Raw genomic sequence first — 18,780 nt, 5'->3', positions numbered from 1 at the left:
CTCTTCTGTCTTTGTAATGACCGTTTGCACTCTTCCTGGATGATACATTTAACATCCTCCCACAACTCATCTGGTCTTCGCTCATTAGTGTTCAAGGCCTCAAACCTGTTCCTGAGATGATTCTGAAATTCAGGTGGGAATAGAAGAACAAATAAATATATAGACAGCTTCGTGCATGCGATAGGGGTACCCACAGTGAAGCTTGGGGGTCAGGAAACCATGGAGGTCTATGCAAAGGCATTTGATTATGTAGATCTGGATAAATTATGGCTAACATTGACAAGAATGGGAATCCTAGAACACTTAATTGTGCTTATGCAAAACCTAAACCTAGCCCAAGAAACTATTGTTGAAACAGAACAAGGAAACACTGCATGGTTCAAAAGAAAGGTGTGTTAGTAATGTACACATACCTTTCTACATACCTTTCAATCTATATGCTAAACAGGTCATTTGAGAAGCTGGGCTTTATGAAGAGTGTGGCATAAGAATTGGAAGAAGGTTCATCCACAACCTGCATTATGCAAATGATATCCTTGCTTACTGAAAGTGAGGACTTAAAAGTGCTTGCTGCAGAAGATCAAGCACTACAGCTTTCAATATGGATTGCATTTCAATATTAGTAAAACAAAAGTCCCACCATCAGGCCAATGGGCAGCATCATGGTAGATGGAGAAAGGACTGAAGTTGTCATTTCATCTTGGTTGGATCCACAATCAATATCCTTGGCACCAGCTGTCATGAAATCAAAAGACAAGTAGCATAGGACCTCTCTAGTTTACTAAAGAGTGGCAGTGTCAGTCTAAAGGCTGTGTCTGATCCAAGCCATGGCTTTTTCCATTGCTTGTTGTGCATGTAAAAGTTTAACAGTGACTGAGGATCACAGAAGGATCTGATGCCTTTGAGTTATGGTGCTAGAGAAAGTATTGACTATCCCATGGACTGCCAAGAGAGCAAACAGGCAGGTTCTGGAAAAAGTGGAACCAGAGTGTTCTTGGAGGCAAGGTTGGTGGGAACTCCATCTCTTATACTTTGGGTCTGTCAGGAGTGGCCAGTCATTGGAAAAGGACAGACATCATGCTTGGGAACCTACAAGGTCAACACAAGAGAGGAAGTCCCTCAACATGGTGGCTTGACACACTTACAATGGTGTCAAGTGTGATGGAGATGGTAAGGTTGGCTGAGGATAGGGAGTTTCAGAGCCATTGTTAATAGGGTTGCGATGAGTTGTAGTTGAGTCAACACATAAAAACAAAAATGTATATGGATTTAATCAAGGTTACAATATATCCCTGGTGCCATGGCCTCTTCCAAACCCGCTTGAACGTCCAGCAGTTTTCTCTCAATGTACTGTTCTAGCCTGATTTTTTTAAAAATTTTTTAAATTTTATTATTATTTTTGTGTGTCTGTGTACCGTCAAATCAGATCTGACTGGTACAAGAGGAGACTGGCCCTCCTTTCCTGGCAGAGCATCTGGTGGATTCGAACCATGGGGCTCTGGGATTGCAGTGCAGCTTCTTGCCACTAGGCCACCAGAGCTCCCCTGTTCTAGCCTTATTTTAAACCATTCAGTATCCTCTTATTCTGCTCAAATGACTACTTCATGGTCTATGTATTGTTGTTGTTATGTGTTGCCAAGTACGAGTTTGGTATCACGACTCTAAACAGATCTGAACTCTTTCTCTCCTGTGCCATGTGACATATTAGAGCCCATTACCTTCACTGTGTCAGTCCATCTTGTTGAGAGTCTTCCTCTCTTTCACTGACCCTTCACCTTTCCAAGAATGATGTTCCTTTCCAGGGAATAGTCTTTCCTAGCAACATGCTTGAAGTTATGTGAGATGAAGCTCCACTATTCTTGTCCCAAAGGAGCATTATAGTTGCACTTTCTCCAAAACATATGTTTGTTCTTTTGGCAGTCTGTGGGATATTCAGTACTCTTCCCTAATGCCACAACTCAAAAGCATAGATTCTTCTGTCATCTTTATTCACTGTTCAGCTCTCAGACACACAGCAGGTGACTGAAAAGACTGTGGCTTGAAACAGCACAATCCTTAAACTGACACTGTTGCTCTTCAAGACTTTGGAGAGATCCCTGACCTTCCCAATACTATGTGTCTCCTGATCTCCTAACTCCTGGTACCAGTGGTGTTGACTGTGGATCCAAACAAGATGAAATCATATGGAAATGGCAATTCTCAGCAGGAGCCAAACTGGAAGAAACAGATTCTAAGCTCTATTTCTAACTTACTATTATTTAGATCAATGTGGTACCTATAGATTTAAATTAAGTATAAGTTTTCTGTTGTTGTGTACTGGAACAAGTGCATATCTGACCCTCCAGCAAGTTTTCAGAGACAATCCAATTACACAGGAGATTATCCTGGGGCCATTAAAAAACCAACCCCACTGCTGTCAAACTGATTCCAACTCATGGTGTACTTTCACTTGGTTTTGAGGGCTATGAATCTTAATAGTAGAAAACGAGCTAGTTTTTCTTCCACAGAGCAGCTGGTGAATTTAAATTGCCATCATTTCAGTTAGCAGCTCAACACACTCTATTATGCCACCAGGGCTCATTAGATGGCGCTATTGGTTTGCACTCACGTATTAATCTAAAAGTGGACTCAAAAGAAAGGGCTAATGATCTGCTTCCATTATGTTTTTCTGGCTCTTTCACTGCTCTTCAGTCGGAACCTAATCATGGTTCACCTTCCTGAGGGTTTCTGAGGCTGTAAATCAAACAGGAAGTTTGCCCATCTTTTTTGCTCAGTGTCACTCATGGATTTGAACCACCACAGTGGTGGAGCCCCTGGGTTAGCTGCACAATTCCCTACGGACTACACTATTAGAGTTCCCTCTGCTTCTATTAAGACCCCAAAACTAAAACTCACAGCCATCAGGTTGATTGCAATTCATAGTAACCCTCTATGCAGTTTTTGAGGCAGTAAACTTTTAGGGAATGATACTGCCGTTTTATCTCCTGCATAGCAGGTGGTAAATTCAAACTGCCAGTCTTTCTATTAGCAGCCAGACACATCATGCACTATGCCACTAGGGCTCCTTTTCATTAAGATTACAGTCAAGAAAATCCTAAAGGGGAGTTCTACTCAATAATGTACGGGATTGTGGTCAGAAGCCAGAGCTGAGTTGATAGCATTTTTTTAAATATCTAAATTTTATTTCAAAACCTTTAGACATTTGTGGGATTTTTATGTGTTTATTTCTTAAAAGATCTGTAAACAACCATTTTATACAAATCTTGAGCAATTATTTCACAAACACTATTTCAGAATTCACAACACTTAAAAAAAAAACACAAAATATAACATATCCAGGAAAGCAGCTTGAAATTACAGGGATAAAGGCTCCTCACACAGAATACACCACATTCATCCCTCTTACTCTCATTCCCAATTACGTGTTTACTTTCTCAGGATTGGAGTGTTAGAAGAGACCAATGGGGAGATGTCTTGTAAGAGTACCAAAGGGATAAGCCACTTAATAATAATTTTTCAGTAAGATATGGACACAGTTCTATTCCCTGGACCCACATCTATAGGAATTATATTACACAGCACCGAACTTTACATGGTGTCTGCTTCAGATTCATTCATGCACACCTGAATGCGTCATTATGACAATACTGTACAAGTCAATAAACTAGCACGATATAAAGGTTTTGTTAAGTTTGAATAAATATGCTAGTTAAAAACTGGCATAAATGGTCATTTGCTATAATATTTATCAATGAAAACTGCACCATCATTAATAAACTCCTCTAATGACTGATACTAGCTTAGGTTTGCAAGATGTATGCCAGAAAATGTTAGAATTTCAGAATTCAATTTAATTAGAGCAAAAAAGTCCCAACAATTCTAGTGGTACCAAAAAGAGTCTCATGTAAGGCATCAGAGTTTGATGCCCCTCATTCTCAAAGCTGAGGGGTAGCTCTGGCATACTTTATCTTAATAGGAAACTTTTTAATAGCTAAACCCCATGGAGTTCAAATTCCTATCTGCAAGACTAACCAGCCTTCTATGTGAACATAAAATAACAGACCTGGGCTTCAATACTGGCATTTTTTATACAACTGTGGGCAAATTATTTAACCTCTTTGAATTCCAGTTTCTTCTTTAGTAAAATGAATATATAAATATCTCAAAATTGATGCCTGGACAGAATAATATGACATATATACATATATGTTGCATAGTGCATTGCACATGGTAGGTAATAAAAAAGTAGTAGTTCCTGGGCCTTTGAAAGGACATTTTCCTAGCAATTATAATTCCACAAAGCTTAATGTTGACAAGTAAGCAGCATGCTACCCAAGTGCCATGTATTGTAGAGGAGGCGATAAGATGCCTATTTTTATAAACTCAATACCAGTCCTATCAAGCAGAACTTCTACATATACAGGCTTTTCCCAGGTAGAACACGAGATTCTCCCTCTTGAAAAAAAGAAAGAAAGAAAGAAAGGAAGAAAGAAAAGGAGCTATCTGATGAAGATATTAATTAGCTCAGCACAAAGAGAGAGCCCTTGGGCTTAATATTTCCGCAATGAGACTCAGGTGTGCCGGGCTCATGTGCTCCGCGTCCAGCTGCCTGCTTATCACTCTAGTCTATTTCCCTCAGGCTCATCTTTGAGCTATTTTTTGAATGCAACATCAAAAAGTCCTTCCCCTTGTAATAGACAAGTGCCTTTATAGACTTAACACAAAATACATACAATAAGCCCAAATATAAAATAAAAAAGCCCACTTAAAATAAACAAACAAACTGGAGGCAGAGTGAAAACAACATTGGTTCCAGATAACTCCCAACAAGTCTTCAGAGATCACTCCAGCAGCAACAAGAGAACCTTCTTCTGAAAGCTGGGCTGGCTCCGTAATCTCTGAAACTTGCAAGATGTTTGTAGAATACTTCCAGGTGTCCTGACTCTTAAAATATTTTCTTTGGCACATTCTGTTGTATTTAGGATGGTTATATTAAAATATTTCATTTCTTCTGTAAAAATTTCATTTTACTTCCTAAAAGAAGATAAAAAAGTGTGTAAACTCTCATTAATTCAAATGATGTAGATTATTTGAGGCAACAGATTAGCCATTCTGAACAGCCTATAATAATCAGGGGATGTGTATTCTAATTGTCCATTTTGACATTAAACAGTAAAAACAAACAAACCAAAAAACAACCCCAAAGAGTCTAATCATAAGAGGTAAAAAGAGAATTCTTATAGCAGAATTGAGACCCAGTATTCTAATCAAATCATAACTGTTTAAGGAGGAAATAAAAGCCCAGAGATTAATTTCCCCATGGCTCTTAGCTAGCTTAGGATAAAGCTAATTTAGGGACTCCTATTACAAAGACATAATTACCATGGAATGCAAGTTTATTATTCTGGCCTAGCCACACCACTCACTACTTCTATAGCACCCTAGATAATAAACCAAAACCTAAAACACCAAACTCACTGTCACTGACTCTGACTCACACTGACACTCCTTGGGTTGTAAATCTTTAAGGGAGCAGACTGCTCATCTTTCTACTGCAGGGTTTTGTGTTGTTGTTAGGCCACATGAGGCAGAATCAACTCACATCTGACCCTCTAGCAGATTTTCAGAGGCTGTAAACTGCCAAAAAGACCCATCTTGCTCCTGTATAGCAGCGGGCAGATTTGAACTTTGTGTCTTTGAATTGGCCGTGTGAATCCTTACTACTAAGCCACCAGACTCCCTATGACAGATTGGCTGGTAGATGTGAATGTCAATCTTTTGGTTACAACCTGACACTTAACCCACTGTATCATCAGAGCTCCCCAATTCATTAACAGCTAAGTAACGGAAAAGCAGCTCTGGTGGCACAGTCCATGGAGTATTGTACTGCTAACCAAAAGGCTGGTTAATTCAATTCCATCAGTCGATCCCAGGGAGAAAGGTGAGCAGTTAAGATTTACAGCATTGGAAACCCCAATAGAGCGTCACGATGAGCTGGTTGGAATCAACTCAATGGCTCTCAGTGAGTGAAAGATTACAAACAACCATCATTATTTATTTTTTAAAAAACAACTTTAATTCTTTATGACGTGTAAAATACTTGACATAAATATTCCTTTTGTCTCACATTCTATCCATAACTATTTCTTAAAAATAGAATTTTGTTCATAAGAATATACATAATCAAATAGATACCAATGTAACAGTGTCTATATGTACCTTAGAGAGTGTTACATTTTGTGAGTTTCTAGTCAGCCTGGTTATCAGGATCATTATTCCGACATATTGCTGATATGCTAATCAAGCTCGTGTGACTGAGAAATGCTTTTCACGTTTTTCAGCCACATTTATCCAACTGTACGGTATAGCAACTCACCAAGACTCCGCAAAATTCTATTCACCCCACTGGGCTCAGACTCAGGAATTGTTTCCAAATATTGAAGGGCCCGGACCTCAAACAAACCTAAGAGGAAAATTCAAGGTGGTAAAATTGCCAAACACTCAAACTATAAGTTATTGAAATAAAATTTGGTGTTCATTGGAAATCTAGTATTTCCATGGGCAAAGTAATATTTCAAAATACATCATTCTCGCCTTTTTACGAAGATGGCGCTGAAAATGAAGAAGGAAGCCCCTGCCCCTCCCAAAACTGAAGCCAAAAGCAAAGGCATTAAAGGCCTAGAAGGCAGTCCTGAAGGGCGACCACAGTCACGGAAAAAAAGAAGGTCCGTACGTCACCCACCTTCAGGTGGACTAAGACGCTGAGACTCTGAAGGCAGCCCAAATACCCCTGAAGAGCGCCTCCAGCAGAAACAAGCTTGACCAGTTTGGATTATCAGGTTTCCCCTGACCACTGAGTCAGCCATGAAGAAGATAGAAGATAACACACTTGTGTTCACTGTGGATATCAAGGCCAACAAGCACCAAATCAAACAAGCTATAAAGAAGCTCTATGCACTGATGTGGTCATGGTCAACACCTTGATTAGGCCTGATGGTGAGAAGAAGGCCATTGTTCAACTTGCTCCTGACTATAAGACTTTGGATGTTGCCAACAAAATTGGGATCATCTAAATTGAGACCAGCTGGCTAATCTAAATACAAATTTTTCTCAACAACCAAAAAAACCCCAACCAAACATAATTCTCACAATAAACCACCAACATTTTGAGCTTCTATATTTGTAGCTATTACATTATTATTTCTATTATTTAAAAAATTTCAAGGACTTATTAAAGAGAGATGATTATTAGCACCTTCTGATGGAACTAACCTTTCACCCCACTTTTCCGCAGCTCTCGGTCCTGGATGAATCCTGCGAACATCTGTGTTTCCATGAAGAGATCCAGGAAGTGGCGTACACTTCGAGAGGTATGGGACTTACGGAACGGCTCCCTTTGAAACACACGCTCCCCACGCTCAGTGACAGTCATGCTCAAAGAATAATGTCCCACCAGCTCCACAAAAAACCGGACAAAAGCTTCTGACACCAGAGAGTTGAGTGTCACTTCTACAGCATAATAAAAAGAAAGGGCAAAATCCAGTAAGTTTTGTGTATCTGGGAACATGACTGGTTATGGAAATTATGACTAAAAAAAGTAATATGGAGAATAAACCTGGGCTCCAAATTCTTAGCTTTCTCTTACTCTCTTTGTGATCTGAAGAAAATGGTTTATACACTTGCCTTCCTTTTTTCCAGTTGCACACTCTCATTAAATTATGTGGCCCAGCTTCCATCTGTGATTTAATTGACACTACTCTTTCAAAGGCTACCAGTGATGACAGTCAAATTGAATGTTTATTTTCACATTCCTTTAAACTAATGCTACATTGGTGCCAACCTCCTTCTCATTCTTCTTGTCTCTTACAACTTCCTGCTCCCTTGAATGCTTGTTGGTTTTAAAACGAAGGATTTTCCTTGTCTTCCTGAGACAGTTCTCAGACTACTACTCTTCACTCTTTTCCTTAAAGAACTATTTAGCAGAGATTAAAGCTGGTTTACTATGTTGATAACTCCCAGCCTTAAATTTCAGTTGACACCTAACATCTGTAGCACACATATTTTCAAGTACTAAAATGGAATATATATATAAAGCCATAAAGCCACAAACGTCAAGAGTGAAATTTCATACTGCATATTATTTAAGCTCCCACATTCACCATGGCTTAACAATTAAACTCACTCACTCACTTCTATTGAGTTGGAGCCAACACAAAGCTGACCCTCCAGCATGTTTTCCAGAGGCAGTAAATTACACAGAAGTAGACTGTCCATCTTTCTCCCATAGAGCAACCAGTGAATTCAACTCCCTGCTTTGTGCTGGCAGTACAAACCCCTCATCCCCTAGGCCACCAGTTGTTGTTAGGTGCCACTGACTTGAGTACAACTCACAGCAACCTATGAACAGATCTGAACCCTGTCCTATCCTGTGATTGTGCTTACAATCTGACATACTCGAGCCCATTGCTGCAGTCACTGTCTCAATCTATCTGGTTGGGGGTTTACCTCCCCTTTGCCTTCCCTTCACTTTTCCAAGCATGATGCTTCTCTCCAAAGAATAGCAATAGGCCCAGAGTATATGAGATGAAACTGTTATTTTTGCCTTCAAAGAGAACTCTGGCTTCAACGTCTCCGAAAGCTCCCTATAATGAAACTATTGTTGTTGTTACATGCTGTTACGTCAGAACCAATTAATTCATAGCTGATCCAAAGGGTTTTCAGAGGCAGTAAATCACATAGCAGGAGACTGTCCATCTTTCTTCCATGAAGAAGCTAGTGGATTAAAAAAAATACCTGCCTTTGGGTTGGCAGTGCAACTCCTTACCACTATGCCACCAAAGCTCCCTATAATTAAACTAGAAAAATATATGGAAACTTTCCCCATTATTTTGATATTTTAGAGAGAAAAAAATATGCAAATAGCCAACAAACACATGTAAAGATGCTCAATATCATTAATCATTAAGGAACTGTAAAACAAAGATATTATTTCACTTTTACTAGCACAGTTATTAAAAAATAATATATACCTGAAAATAACAAATGTTGGCAAGGATGTAGAGAAATTGAAACCTTCATGCACTGCAAGTAAGGACGTAAAATCATTCAGCTACTGTGAAAAAATAGTTTAGATTGTTCATTTGATAGTTAATACTGTATGTCATTGTGAGCATGACTGTCAGTATAAGGTAAACTATTCTGTGTGCTGTAAATTCTAACCTCAATGGACTTCATGTGGCCTAATGGTAAGGAACTGAGTTGCCAACTCAAAGGCATACATAACCCACCAGCGGCTCTGCAGGAGAAAGATGGGCAGTCTCTTCCCATGCAATCTACTATCACAGAATACTCACTGCAGGGTCAGCTATGGGTCGGTTCTGACTTAATGACACATAACGTTACTTAAGGAGCACTGGTGGCTTAATCTGTAGTGAGTTGCAATGTCACCCAAAGGCTAGAAGTCTCCAGCTGTTCAACTCCACCAGTGGCTCCATGGTAGAAAGATGGGAAGTTCTTTCCTATTTCTACTTAAAAACAAAATTCATTGTAATCAAGTTAGCTCTGATGAGTAAAATCTCTGCATGGGTTTCTGCAGGTGTAAACTGAACAAGAGATTACTCATCTTTATCACCTGGAGCTGCTGGATGGTGTCAAACCACTGGAGACTCAAAGTGTTTGGGTTATCAAAACAACTATGAGATATCATTTCACACCAGTCAGAATTGCAAAATTTAACAGAACAGCAAGCAATAAATGCTGGCGAGGTGGAGAGACTGGAACCCTTATTCACTGTTGGTAGGAGTGTAAAATGGTGCAACCACTATGGAAGGTGGTATGGCGCTTTTTCAAAAAGTTGCAAATAGAGATACTATTTGACACAGCAATTCCACTACTGGGAATATACCCCCAAAGATACCATAACTGACATCGAAGTAGATATATACACAACCATGTTTATTGCAGCTTTGTTCACAATAGCAAGGAGTTGGAAGCAACTTAAATGCCTGTCAACAAACGAATGGATAGAGAAGCTCTGGTCTATTCACACCATGGAATACTATGCTGCATTGAAAAACGAGGAACTCATGAAATATTATTTAACATGGGTGACCCTGGAGGACATTATGCTGAGTGAAGTATCTCAGTCACAAAAGGACAAATATTGCATGATGCCACTGTTGTAAAGCAGGACTGGCCTCGAGGTTGGGAGGAGACTGAGAAGGACGGGTTCAATAATGTATACTGCATTGAAATAGAAAAAAATTTGGGGAAGTTGAAGCCAGAGTTCTCTTTGAAGGCAAAAATAACAGTTTCATCTCATATACTCTGGGCCTATTGCTATTCTTTGGAGAGAAGCATCATGCTTGGAAAAGTGAAGGGAAGGCAAAGGGGAGGTAAACCCCCAACCAGATAAGATTGAGACAGTGACTGCAGCAATGGGCTCGAGTATGTCAGATTGTAAGCACAATCACAGGATAGGACAGGGTTCAGATCTGTTCATAGGTTTCTGTGAGTTGTACTCAAGTCAGTGGCACCTAACAACAACTGGTGGCCTAGGGGATGAGGGGTTTGTACTGCCAGCACAAAGCAGGGAGTTGAATTCACTGGTTGCTCTATGGGAGAAAGATCGACAATCTACTTCCGTGTAATTTACTGCCTCTGGGAAACATGCTGGAGGGTCAGCTTTGTGTTGGCTCCAACTCAATAACAGTGAGTGAGTAAGTTTAATTGTTAAGCCATGGTGAATGTGGGAGCTTAAATAATATCCAGTATGAAAAAATTTAAAAAAAAACCCCAATGTTAACCTCAAAAGGTATATAAAATGAAAATAAGGGTGTTGGCTGGAAAATAATGGGACCCTGAGAATTAGAGTGGAGATATATGAGGAGATAATAAGGAAACTGGAGGCACTGAGCCTGTAAATCCTGCTGAACCAGCCTTACTACCTGAATCTGATTAGATTAACCTAGTCCTACTTAATGAGCTTTTGGTGCCACATCACTGTGTCAGAGACTGGAGCATTGCCTGAGCTAGAATGTTCCTAAGAACTACCGCCATCACCTACTTTTGCATGCAGTCCTATCACCAGAGTTAATCCTAGCAAGCTCCAAAAGGTGAAACACACACACACACACAAAATTAAAAAAAAAATGTGAAACACAGTGTGTGATGCAGGAAAAGGCAGATTACACTCTACACTCTAAAATAACTATTTTTCCAAAATGTACAAACAAAACCCTAGAGAGTATGTGTGGGAATGGCTTTAAGAGTATGCAATATTTGTGCAAAGAACATAAAACTGGATCAGTCTGAATTTATTGATTTATTGAAAAATAAATCAATCAATAACTCAATGTGTTGGAAAGCTTAAGAAAGGATGAAATAATCTATCTGGTTTGTTAACTGAAGCAAGGATTATGCTGTGACCTACATTACGTCAAACTGAAGTACCAGATCTGTCTTGGTACACTGTGGAAGAAGGTATCCAAAGGTTTAAGGAAATAACCCCAGATCCACACATGGAATGCCAAGAGGACACATTGTTTACCCTAACAGAGAAATAAATTTGTAAAGAGAGCCCTAGCATCCTTGAAGATTGTTCTTTTTTTTTTTTTTTTTTTTACTATGGGAAGTATCCTCCTTGAATTAAAACACATAATTAGGATGGTGCAAGTAAAACTTTGATTTAAGGATGACAGAAGAAGAATCAATGTTTTTGAGTTGTGTATCCTTCGCTCCACAGCATCTTCTGAATCCAGGTTGAATTTCTGGAAGTTCTTTGCCTGGTGTACTGTTTCAGACTTTTAAAAATAATCTTCAGCAAGACTTGACTTGCATGTGGTATTAATATTATCCAATAATTTAAACCCCATGGTTTAAAATGCCTTAGCATAGTGAATAATACACAGATAGACATCCTTTTGGTTTTCTCTGCTTTCAGCCAGGATCCATCTGACATCAGCAATGATGTCCCTAGCGCCTTGGTCTTTTCTAAATCCAGACTGAATTTCTGACATCTCTTTGTTGATGTACTGTTTTAACTATTTTTTAAAATAATCTCCCCATCTCAACATAAAAAACCCCCCAACCAAACCCAAAAGTCCTTAACAGTGGACAAAAAGGCAACAACATCATGATATATGGAGAAAAGACTGAAGTTGTCAACAATTTAATTTTACTTGGATCCACCATCAATACCTATGGTTGTTAGTTGTTATGTGCCGTCAAGTCAACTATGACTCATAGTGTGACTCTATGAACGACAGTTCTGAATCCTGCCATATTTCAAGTCAATCTCGCTGTCTCTGACACAACTGCCCCCACTGCCATAGTCACTGTGTGAATCCATCTCATCCATGATCTTCTTCTCCTCTGCTGACCCTCTACCCTTCCAAGCATATGTCCTTCTCCAAAGACTGGTCCCTCCTGGCAACATGCACAAAGAATTTGAGATGGGAGCTTCAAAACCTTTGCCTCCAAGGAGCTACTTGGTTTTATACTCTCCAGGACAGATCTGTTTGTTCTCTTGGCAGGCCACGGAATGTTCAATATTCTTCTCTAGCACCACACCTCAAAGGCATCAATTCTTCTTCTGCCATCCTTGGTCACTGTGCATCTCTCAGATGCATAGCAAGCAACTAAGAGGACCATGGCCTTGATCAGGCACACCATTAGTCTCCAGACTGACATCATTGCTCTTTAGAACTCTGCGGTAGATTTCCCCAATGCAAATCTACCTTTGATTTCCTGACTGCTGGAGCCAAGGATGAATGAGTATGAGTAAGATGAAACAGTTAACAACCTCAACCTCTTCTCTACCTATCACAATGGTGCCAACTGGGACAAGGGTGAGGATCTTTGCAATTGATCTTTATCTGATAACAGTTGAGCATGCAACCAAGAGTCATTATTACTAATTAGTGACAGGAATGCAAAAGTGGGAAAAAGGAAGAAGGAAGGACCAGTAGTTGAAAAATATGAGCTTGGTGACAGAAATAAGGCTGGAGACAGAATTTTGTACCATCAATGATTTATTGATTGTAAATATCTTTTACCCTCAAGATCAGCTAAGGAAACAAGGCCAGGTTCTAACTGTGGAAAAAGCCATCAAGTAATCATGTGCAAATTCAAATTGAAGCTAAAGGAAGTAAAAACTAATTCACAAGAACTAAAATATGACCTTAAGTCTATCCAATCAGAATTCAAAAACCATCTTAAGAACAGGGTTGAGACTCTGAACACTAATAAACGAAGACCAGATGAGCTGTGGGATGATATAAAAAAATATCATTCATGAAGAAAGACTATGAGGTACGAAGATAATATTATTTCCCTTTTACAAGTATGGTAACTGAAGCTCAAAATAATCAAGTCCAGCATCAGCCTCTGCAGTAAGAAATTATCAAACCACTTAATTCTGAACCATGATAACAAATTCAACAATCAATGACCCTGGAAGAGCAGTCATGAAATCAAATAATGATGCTTAGTGAAATAACTGAGTTGCTAAAGGAAAAATACTGGATAAAACTACTGTTGCAGTCCAAAGGTGATTAATCTTTTTTTAAACTAAGATTTTAATTAAGGTTTATAGAGAACTTGGATTTGCACTCATTCATTGTTGCACATTTTCCTCCCTGTTCCCCTCTCCCCAGTTTGCTTTTTTCATTGGAAAAAAAAATTCTCCACTTTACTATGCAGCTCTTGTTCTGGACTCTTGTCATGCCAATAATACCTAATCATATATTCCTTTTATACAGTTCTCTCCCTTATCTGTTTCAATGTAGTATACATTATTTATCCTCTCTTTTCTTAGTTTTCCCCCAGCCCCGATGTCAGTCCCGCTTTACAATAGTGGCATTATGCAGCATTTTTTTTTTGTGACTGAGATACTTCACTCAGCATAATGTCCTCCATGGTCACTATTTTGTATAGTTTTTCATGAGTTCTTTGTTTTTCAGTGCTGCATAGTATTCCATTGTGTGGCTATACCACAGCTTCTTTATCCATTCACTGTTGATGGGCACTTGAGTTGTTTCCAACTCTTTGCAGTTGTGAACAAAGCAGCAATAAACATGGGTGTGCATATATCTGCTTGGGTGTCCAGTTCGGATTTATTTAGCATATATTCCCAGTAGTGGAAATGTTGGGTCAAACGGTATTTCTATATCCAACTTTTTGAGAAAGTGTTTTACTGCCTTCCATAGTGGTTGCACTCCCACCAACAGTGAATAAGGGTTCCAGTTTTTCCACAATCTCGCCAGCATTTGTTATTTGGTGTTTTGTTAAATTTTGCTATTCCTACTGGGGTGAGATATCTCATAGTTGTTTTGATTTTCATCTCTCTTTGGGCTAGGGATTTTGAACATTTCTTCATGTGTTTGTTGGTGATATGAATGTCTTCTTTGGTCAAGTGTTTGTTCATATGCTGTGCCCATTTTGCAACTGGGCTGTTTACCTTTATCTTGTTGTGGCAATTGAGAAATCAATAAATTTTAGATATAAGTCCCGTATCAGACATGTCACCAAATATTTCTTCCCAGTCTGTGGCTTCCTTTTTTACCTGGAGAAGTTTTTGGATGTGCATAGGGATTTGATTCTTAGAAGGTCCCATTCATCTATTTTATCTTCTCCTGCTTGTAGGTAACCTACTATCTTCTGAGATGTAAAAAAGCAAGCAGAAAAAAGATGACATGTCATGTCATATGATTGCCCAGAAGCAGAAACTTCGAAGAGAAAAGGACCGTCTTTAGACACAAGAGAGACATATAATCTTCCCTTGAGCTGGCACACCAAATTCAGACTTGTAGCTTCCTCAACTATGAGAAAATAAACTTTTGTTTGTTAAAACTACCTATTTATAGATTTCTGTGACAGCAGAACTGGATAACTGAGACATGTATGTATTGAGTATCTATTAATACTTATTTTAATACTGTTTGAAGTACAAAACAAAATCACTGCTTTTATAGAATTTACAACTAGGTCATCAGAAAGTGGTATGAACCATGGAGAAAAATTAGACATGAAAGGAGGATGAAAAATATTGGGAGAATAGGTACAGCTTTAACTAGGGTGGTTGGGAAGGGTCTTATTGGTAGCATGGACCCAAAGGAAGAAAGCACACAGCTGTGAGGTTATCTGGAAGGTGGAGAGATATAAACGGAACAGAGCAAGTATAGTGGTTCTGAGATACAAGAGGGCCTAGCATATGTGAGGGTTAGCAAGGAAGCTGGTTACATTATTTGTACTGCACAGGCACTCCAAAACCTCTTTTGTATAGTCATGACTGCTCAGCAGGGTGCTGAACATCCTGTAACTGTTCACAGCTTTGCCCTGAAACCCTGAATTTTCTTATCTCATACCTTGTGAAAAATTCTGCTCCTGGGTCAAAATTTCATTTCGCTCTTCCAAAATCTGCATCAGAGCAGCCTGGAGTTTAGGTGGTAGGATTTCATCCTCATCAGATACCTTAAAAGAAATTGAAATTTCACATGTGTTTTGAGGAAGAGAATCTCAATCAGGAACTCATCAGGTCCCCAAATCCCACAGTAGTAAATTTATTTTTGCTAAACAATCAGTCTGCAATTTTCTTCTCTATGTGAGCTGAGTACATATTTATGGTTATTTATCTTAACCATAAAAATGTAGAAGTAATATACTTCATAAACTTTGTCTTACATAAAATAATTTCAATAACCAGCACTTTCCTCCAAACATCTCTCATCAGCAAGTCTCATGTGATATTACAAAGTCCATCCTAAATAATGGTATTTTAAATGTGATGAGCTACTTGATCTTTGAAATGAGACAAAGCCGTACAAAACACTGTTTTCACCTTTATTTCAGAGCTTATACACCTTGTGTATGAACCTCCTGCTAAGAATTTGCCTTTCTCCCTAAGGTATACTGAATCAGAATCTACATTTAAACAAAATCTCCAGGTGATCCTATGTGTAGGTACGCATCACTCAATGTCCATTCATTTTGTTGGACATAAGGTCACCAGGAGTTGGTTGCCGCAAATGACGGCAAATGTGTTTCTAAGCACGGTCATCAATTTAAAAAGTGTGCGGCAACATGTTAAAGACCTCTATCTAGTTTCTTGCAGCACTGGATACAAGTTACAGAAAAGATGAGGCAGAGTACATGGCTTTGGGTGTAGGCTGTAGGGCTTGTCATGGAAGCAGGCGGGGACTGGGCACACTGCAATTTCTCCCTGCTGCCTTCCTCTCACTTCACCTCTGCAGCTGCCCTCTCAGCTATATCCACCGCAGCTGTCATTCCCTCTAGGCTCCTGCCTCGGACTCCACCAGCACCAGGAGTGGTAGCTACAGTGATGAGGACAACCAGAAGCTGAGCTCTGAATACAATGTTTGTACAATAACCACTCCTAACACATAAATCACATAACATCCTCTTTCACAGAACACATCTTGAATGTGAAGTGGCACTTATCTGTATAATTAAGAACGAACTGGTGAGATTTTGTTAAAATGTAGATGCTGATTCAATACATCTGGGTGAAAATGTAAATTCTCAGCAAGGGGTTAAGCTGAAATGTACTGGTTCAAAGCCCTTTCTCTAAGCTCTTTTCCACTTAAATATCCATTTATCCAGGATAAATGACCATTTCTCCCCTCCACACTGCAGCCCCCATCCCCACTGCACCTTGCATGAGGAGCCCTAGTGGCAAAATTTATTAAACAATGGACTGTTATCCAAAAGGCCAGCAGTTCAAACCTATCACTGCTCCACAGGATGAGGCAATTTGCTCTTCTAAGATTTACAAGCTCTGAAACCCTGTGGGGGAAGGTGTATTTTGCCCTCCAGGGTCATTATGAGCAGAAACCTGCTCAGTATCAGTGGATTATCAGTGGATTTTGTAGCTTCCACAAACTTCTAATATTGCTATTTCTAAATGTTTCTAAATTTACTTCTTTTGTTTGTTCCCCACCCCAAGTCAGACTATAGATCCTGGGGGCTCAAACTGTTTCTTACTAATCTAAGTTTGAACTACATAACAGAATATCTAGAAATGATCTAAAATAAAACCAAAACTACTGCTGTTGACTCGAGTCTGACTCATGGTGACCCCTCCATTCAATTCCCGAGGTTGTAAGTTTTCCTGAGAGAAGCCTGACTGCTTGTCTTTTCCCTTGTTGTGGATGGGGATTCAAACCACCAGCTTTTCAGCTTGCACCCAACCCCAGCACACTATGCCATTTGTGTTTTTTCTAAAATAATATTACTTAATAAATCTTATTAAACTTAATACATTTAGAGGTTTATATGTCAATCCATTTGGACTTGAAGGGAGGGTCATCTCTTAAAAATAGCGATTCTGTTTCCTCCTTCCTTCTTTAGGATGGACAGCTATAAACCGAAGTCATAATTTTCAGGTCAATCTTGTATGATTTGCCATAGTGTAAATTCAAGTGCATGTGGAAGCTCAGAGTCTTGCTTGAGTTATCTTCTCTAAGTACTTTCACATATTTTCTGTCCAATTATTTACAAAGAGACCTTTATCCTCAAATATTATGTAATCACCTTAAGTAATCACTCACCTCCTGTAAGAACTTGTCTGCACAGAGATCAACTATCAGTACCTGTGAGATAGAGAGACCAGGCAAGTTAATCCAGAAACATTCATGGACAAGTCCCTTACACAAGGCAGTTTTGAGGAAGAAAACTTGATTCTTCTAAGCAATGAAAATGTTTTAAAATGAACTAAAACCTTCAGCCACTTAAAAGTGAGTACATCAACCAATAAATTGTAAACTAAAAAAAAATGTTGTGCACATTTTACAAATCAATGTAAAAAAATGTAAAGAAAATCAACCAAATGCAATGGATAGGTTTTATTTAAGCCTTGCTTTAACAATAAAGTATTAAAAGTTTATGAGACCGATTAGTAGTAAAAACACTGGATTTTGCTTATTTTAAAGAAGTATTAAATGTTCTAGTTGTGCTAACAGTATTGTAGTTACATTAAAGGTGTTCCTATGTTTTAGAGGCTAATATTGCAAAGGAGGAGACTGCCCGTCTTTCTTCCACAGAACAGCTAGTGGGATTTGGACTGCATAGTCCTGGGTTGGCAGTGCACTAAGCCAACCAGAGCTCAAAGTATTACTTTGTTGATGTTGTTTATGTTATCAGGCTGAAATCAACACATAATTGACCATCCCGTGGGTTTTCAGAGGCTGAAATCCTACGAGAGGAGACTGTGCATCCTTCTCCCCAGAAGCAGCTGGCAGATTTGAACTGGGTGCTTTTGGAAATGCTACTAGGCCATCAGAGCTCCCTTAAAGTATTATAGAAGGATAAATCAGTAAGGACAAAACCAAGTCATAAGTTATTTTCTAAGTCATAAATTAAGAGCAGTAGTTTTCTATCAGTAGCTTGCTGGTGGATAACTGTGATGCTGGAAGCTCTGTCATTAGTGTTTCCAGTGACAGGAGGGTCGCACATGGTGGATAGGTTTCAGCGGAGCTCCTAGATTAAGAAAGATGAGGAAGCAGGACTGGCCATCAACTTCTGAAGTAATAGGTTCTCGAAAGCCCTATGAACATCAGAGGAACATGGGTAGCTATCTTATTAGAGGTATGGAGCTCAGATCAGTTTTTCATAAGGTCACTATAAGTCATATGCAACTCGATGGCACTCAACAACAATAACAACAAAGTAGGATGAAAGACATCTAAGGAGCCAGGTGGCACAGTTGCAAGTTGTGCTGCTAACCTAAAGATTGTGCATCTCTGGTGGTCGGAATCCTCAGGA

General features: G+C 39.2%; 1 protein-coding gene across 2 annotated transcripts in view; it reads right to left on the bottom strand.

Moving 5' to 3' along the window:
* Positions 1-5,002: 5,002 nt before the first annotated feature.
* Positions 5,003-18,780, bottom strand: part of DENND2C (DENN/MADD domain containing 2C) — a 53,611-nt gene continuing 39,833 nt past the window's right edge. For both annotated transcript variants that reach the window (XM_006895688.1, XM_006895687.1), the window contains 5 exons: positions 17,568-17,609; positions 15,366-15,471; positions 7,273-7,509; positions 6,377-6,463; positions 5,003-5,034 (listed from right to left, as the gene is read on the bottom strand). In XM_006895688.1, the coding sequence (XP_006895750.1) occupies positions 5,003-5,034; positions 6,377-6,463; positions 7,273-7,509; positions 15,366-15,471; positions 17,568-17,609 (504 nt within the window). The remainder of the gene's footprint in view (positions 5,035-6,376; positions 6,464-7,272; positions 7,510-15,365; positions 15,472-17,567; positions 17,610-18,780) is intronic.

This window comes from Elephantulus edwardii, unplaced genomic scaffold, assembly GCF_000299155.1.
Source record: "Elephantulus edwardii isolate Elephantulus edwardi_28Jun2011 unplaced genomic scaffold, EleEdw1.0 scaffold00174, whole genome shotgun sequence".
Lineage (NCBI taxonomy): Eukaryota > Metazoa > Chordata > Mammalia > Macroscelidea > Macroscelididae > Elephantulus > Elephantulus edwardii.
The sequence above is the reverse complement of the archived record's forward strand: the minus strand, read 5'-3'. Positions and strand labels throughout refer to the sequence as shown.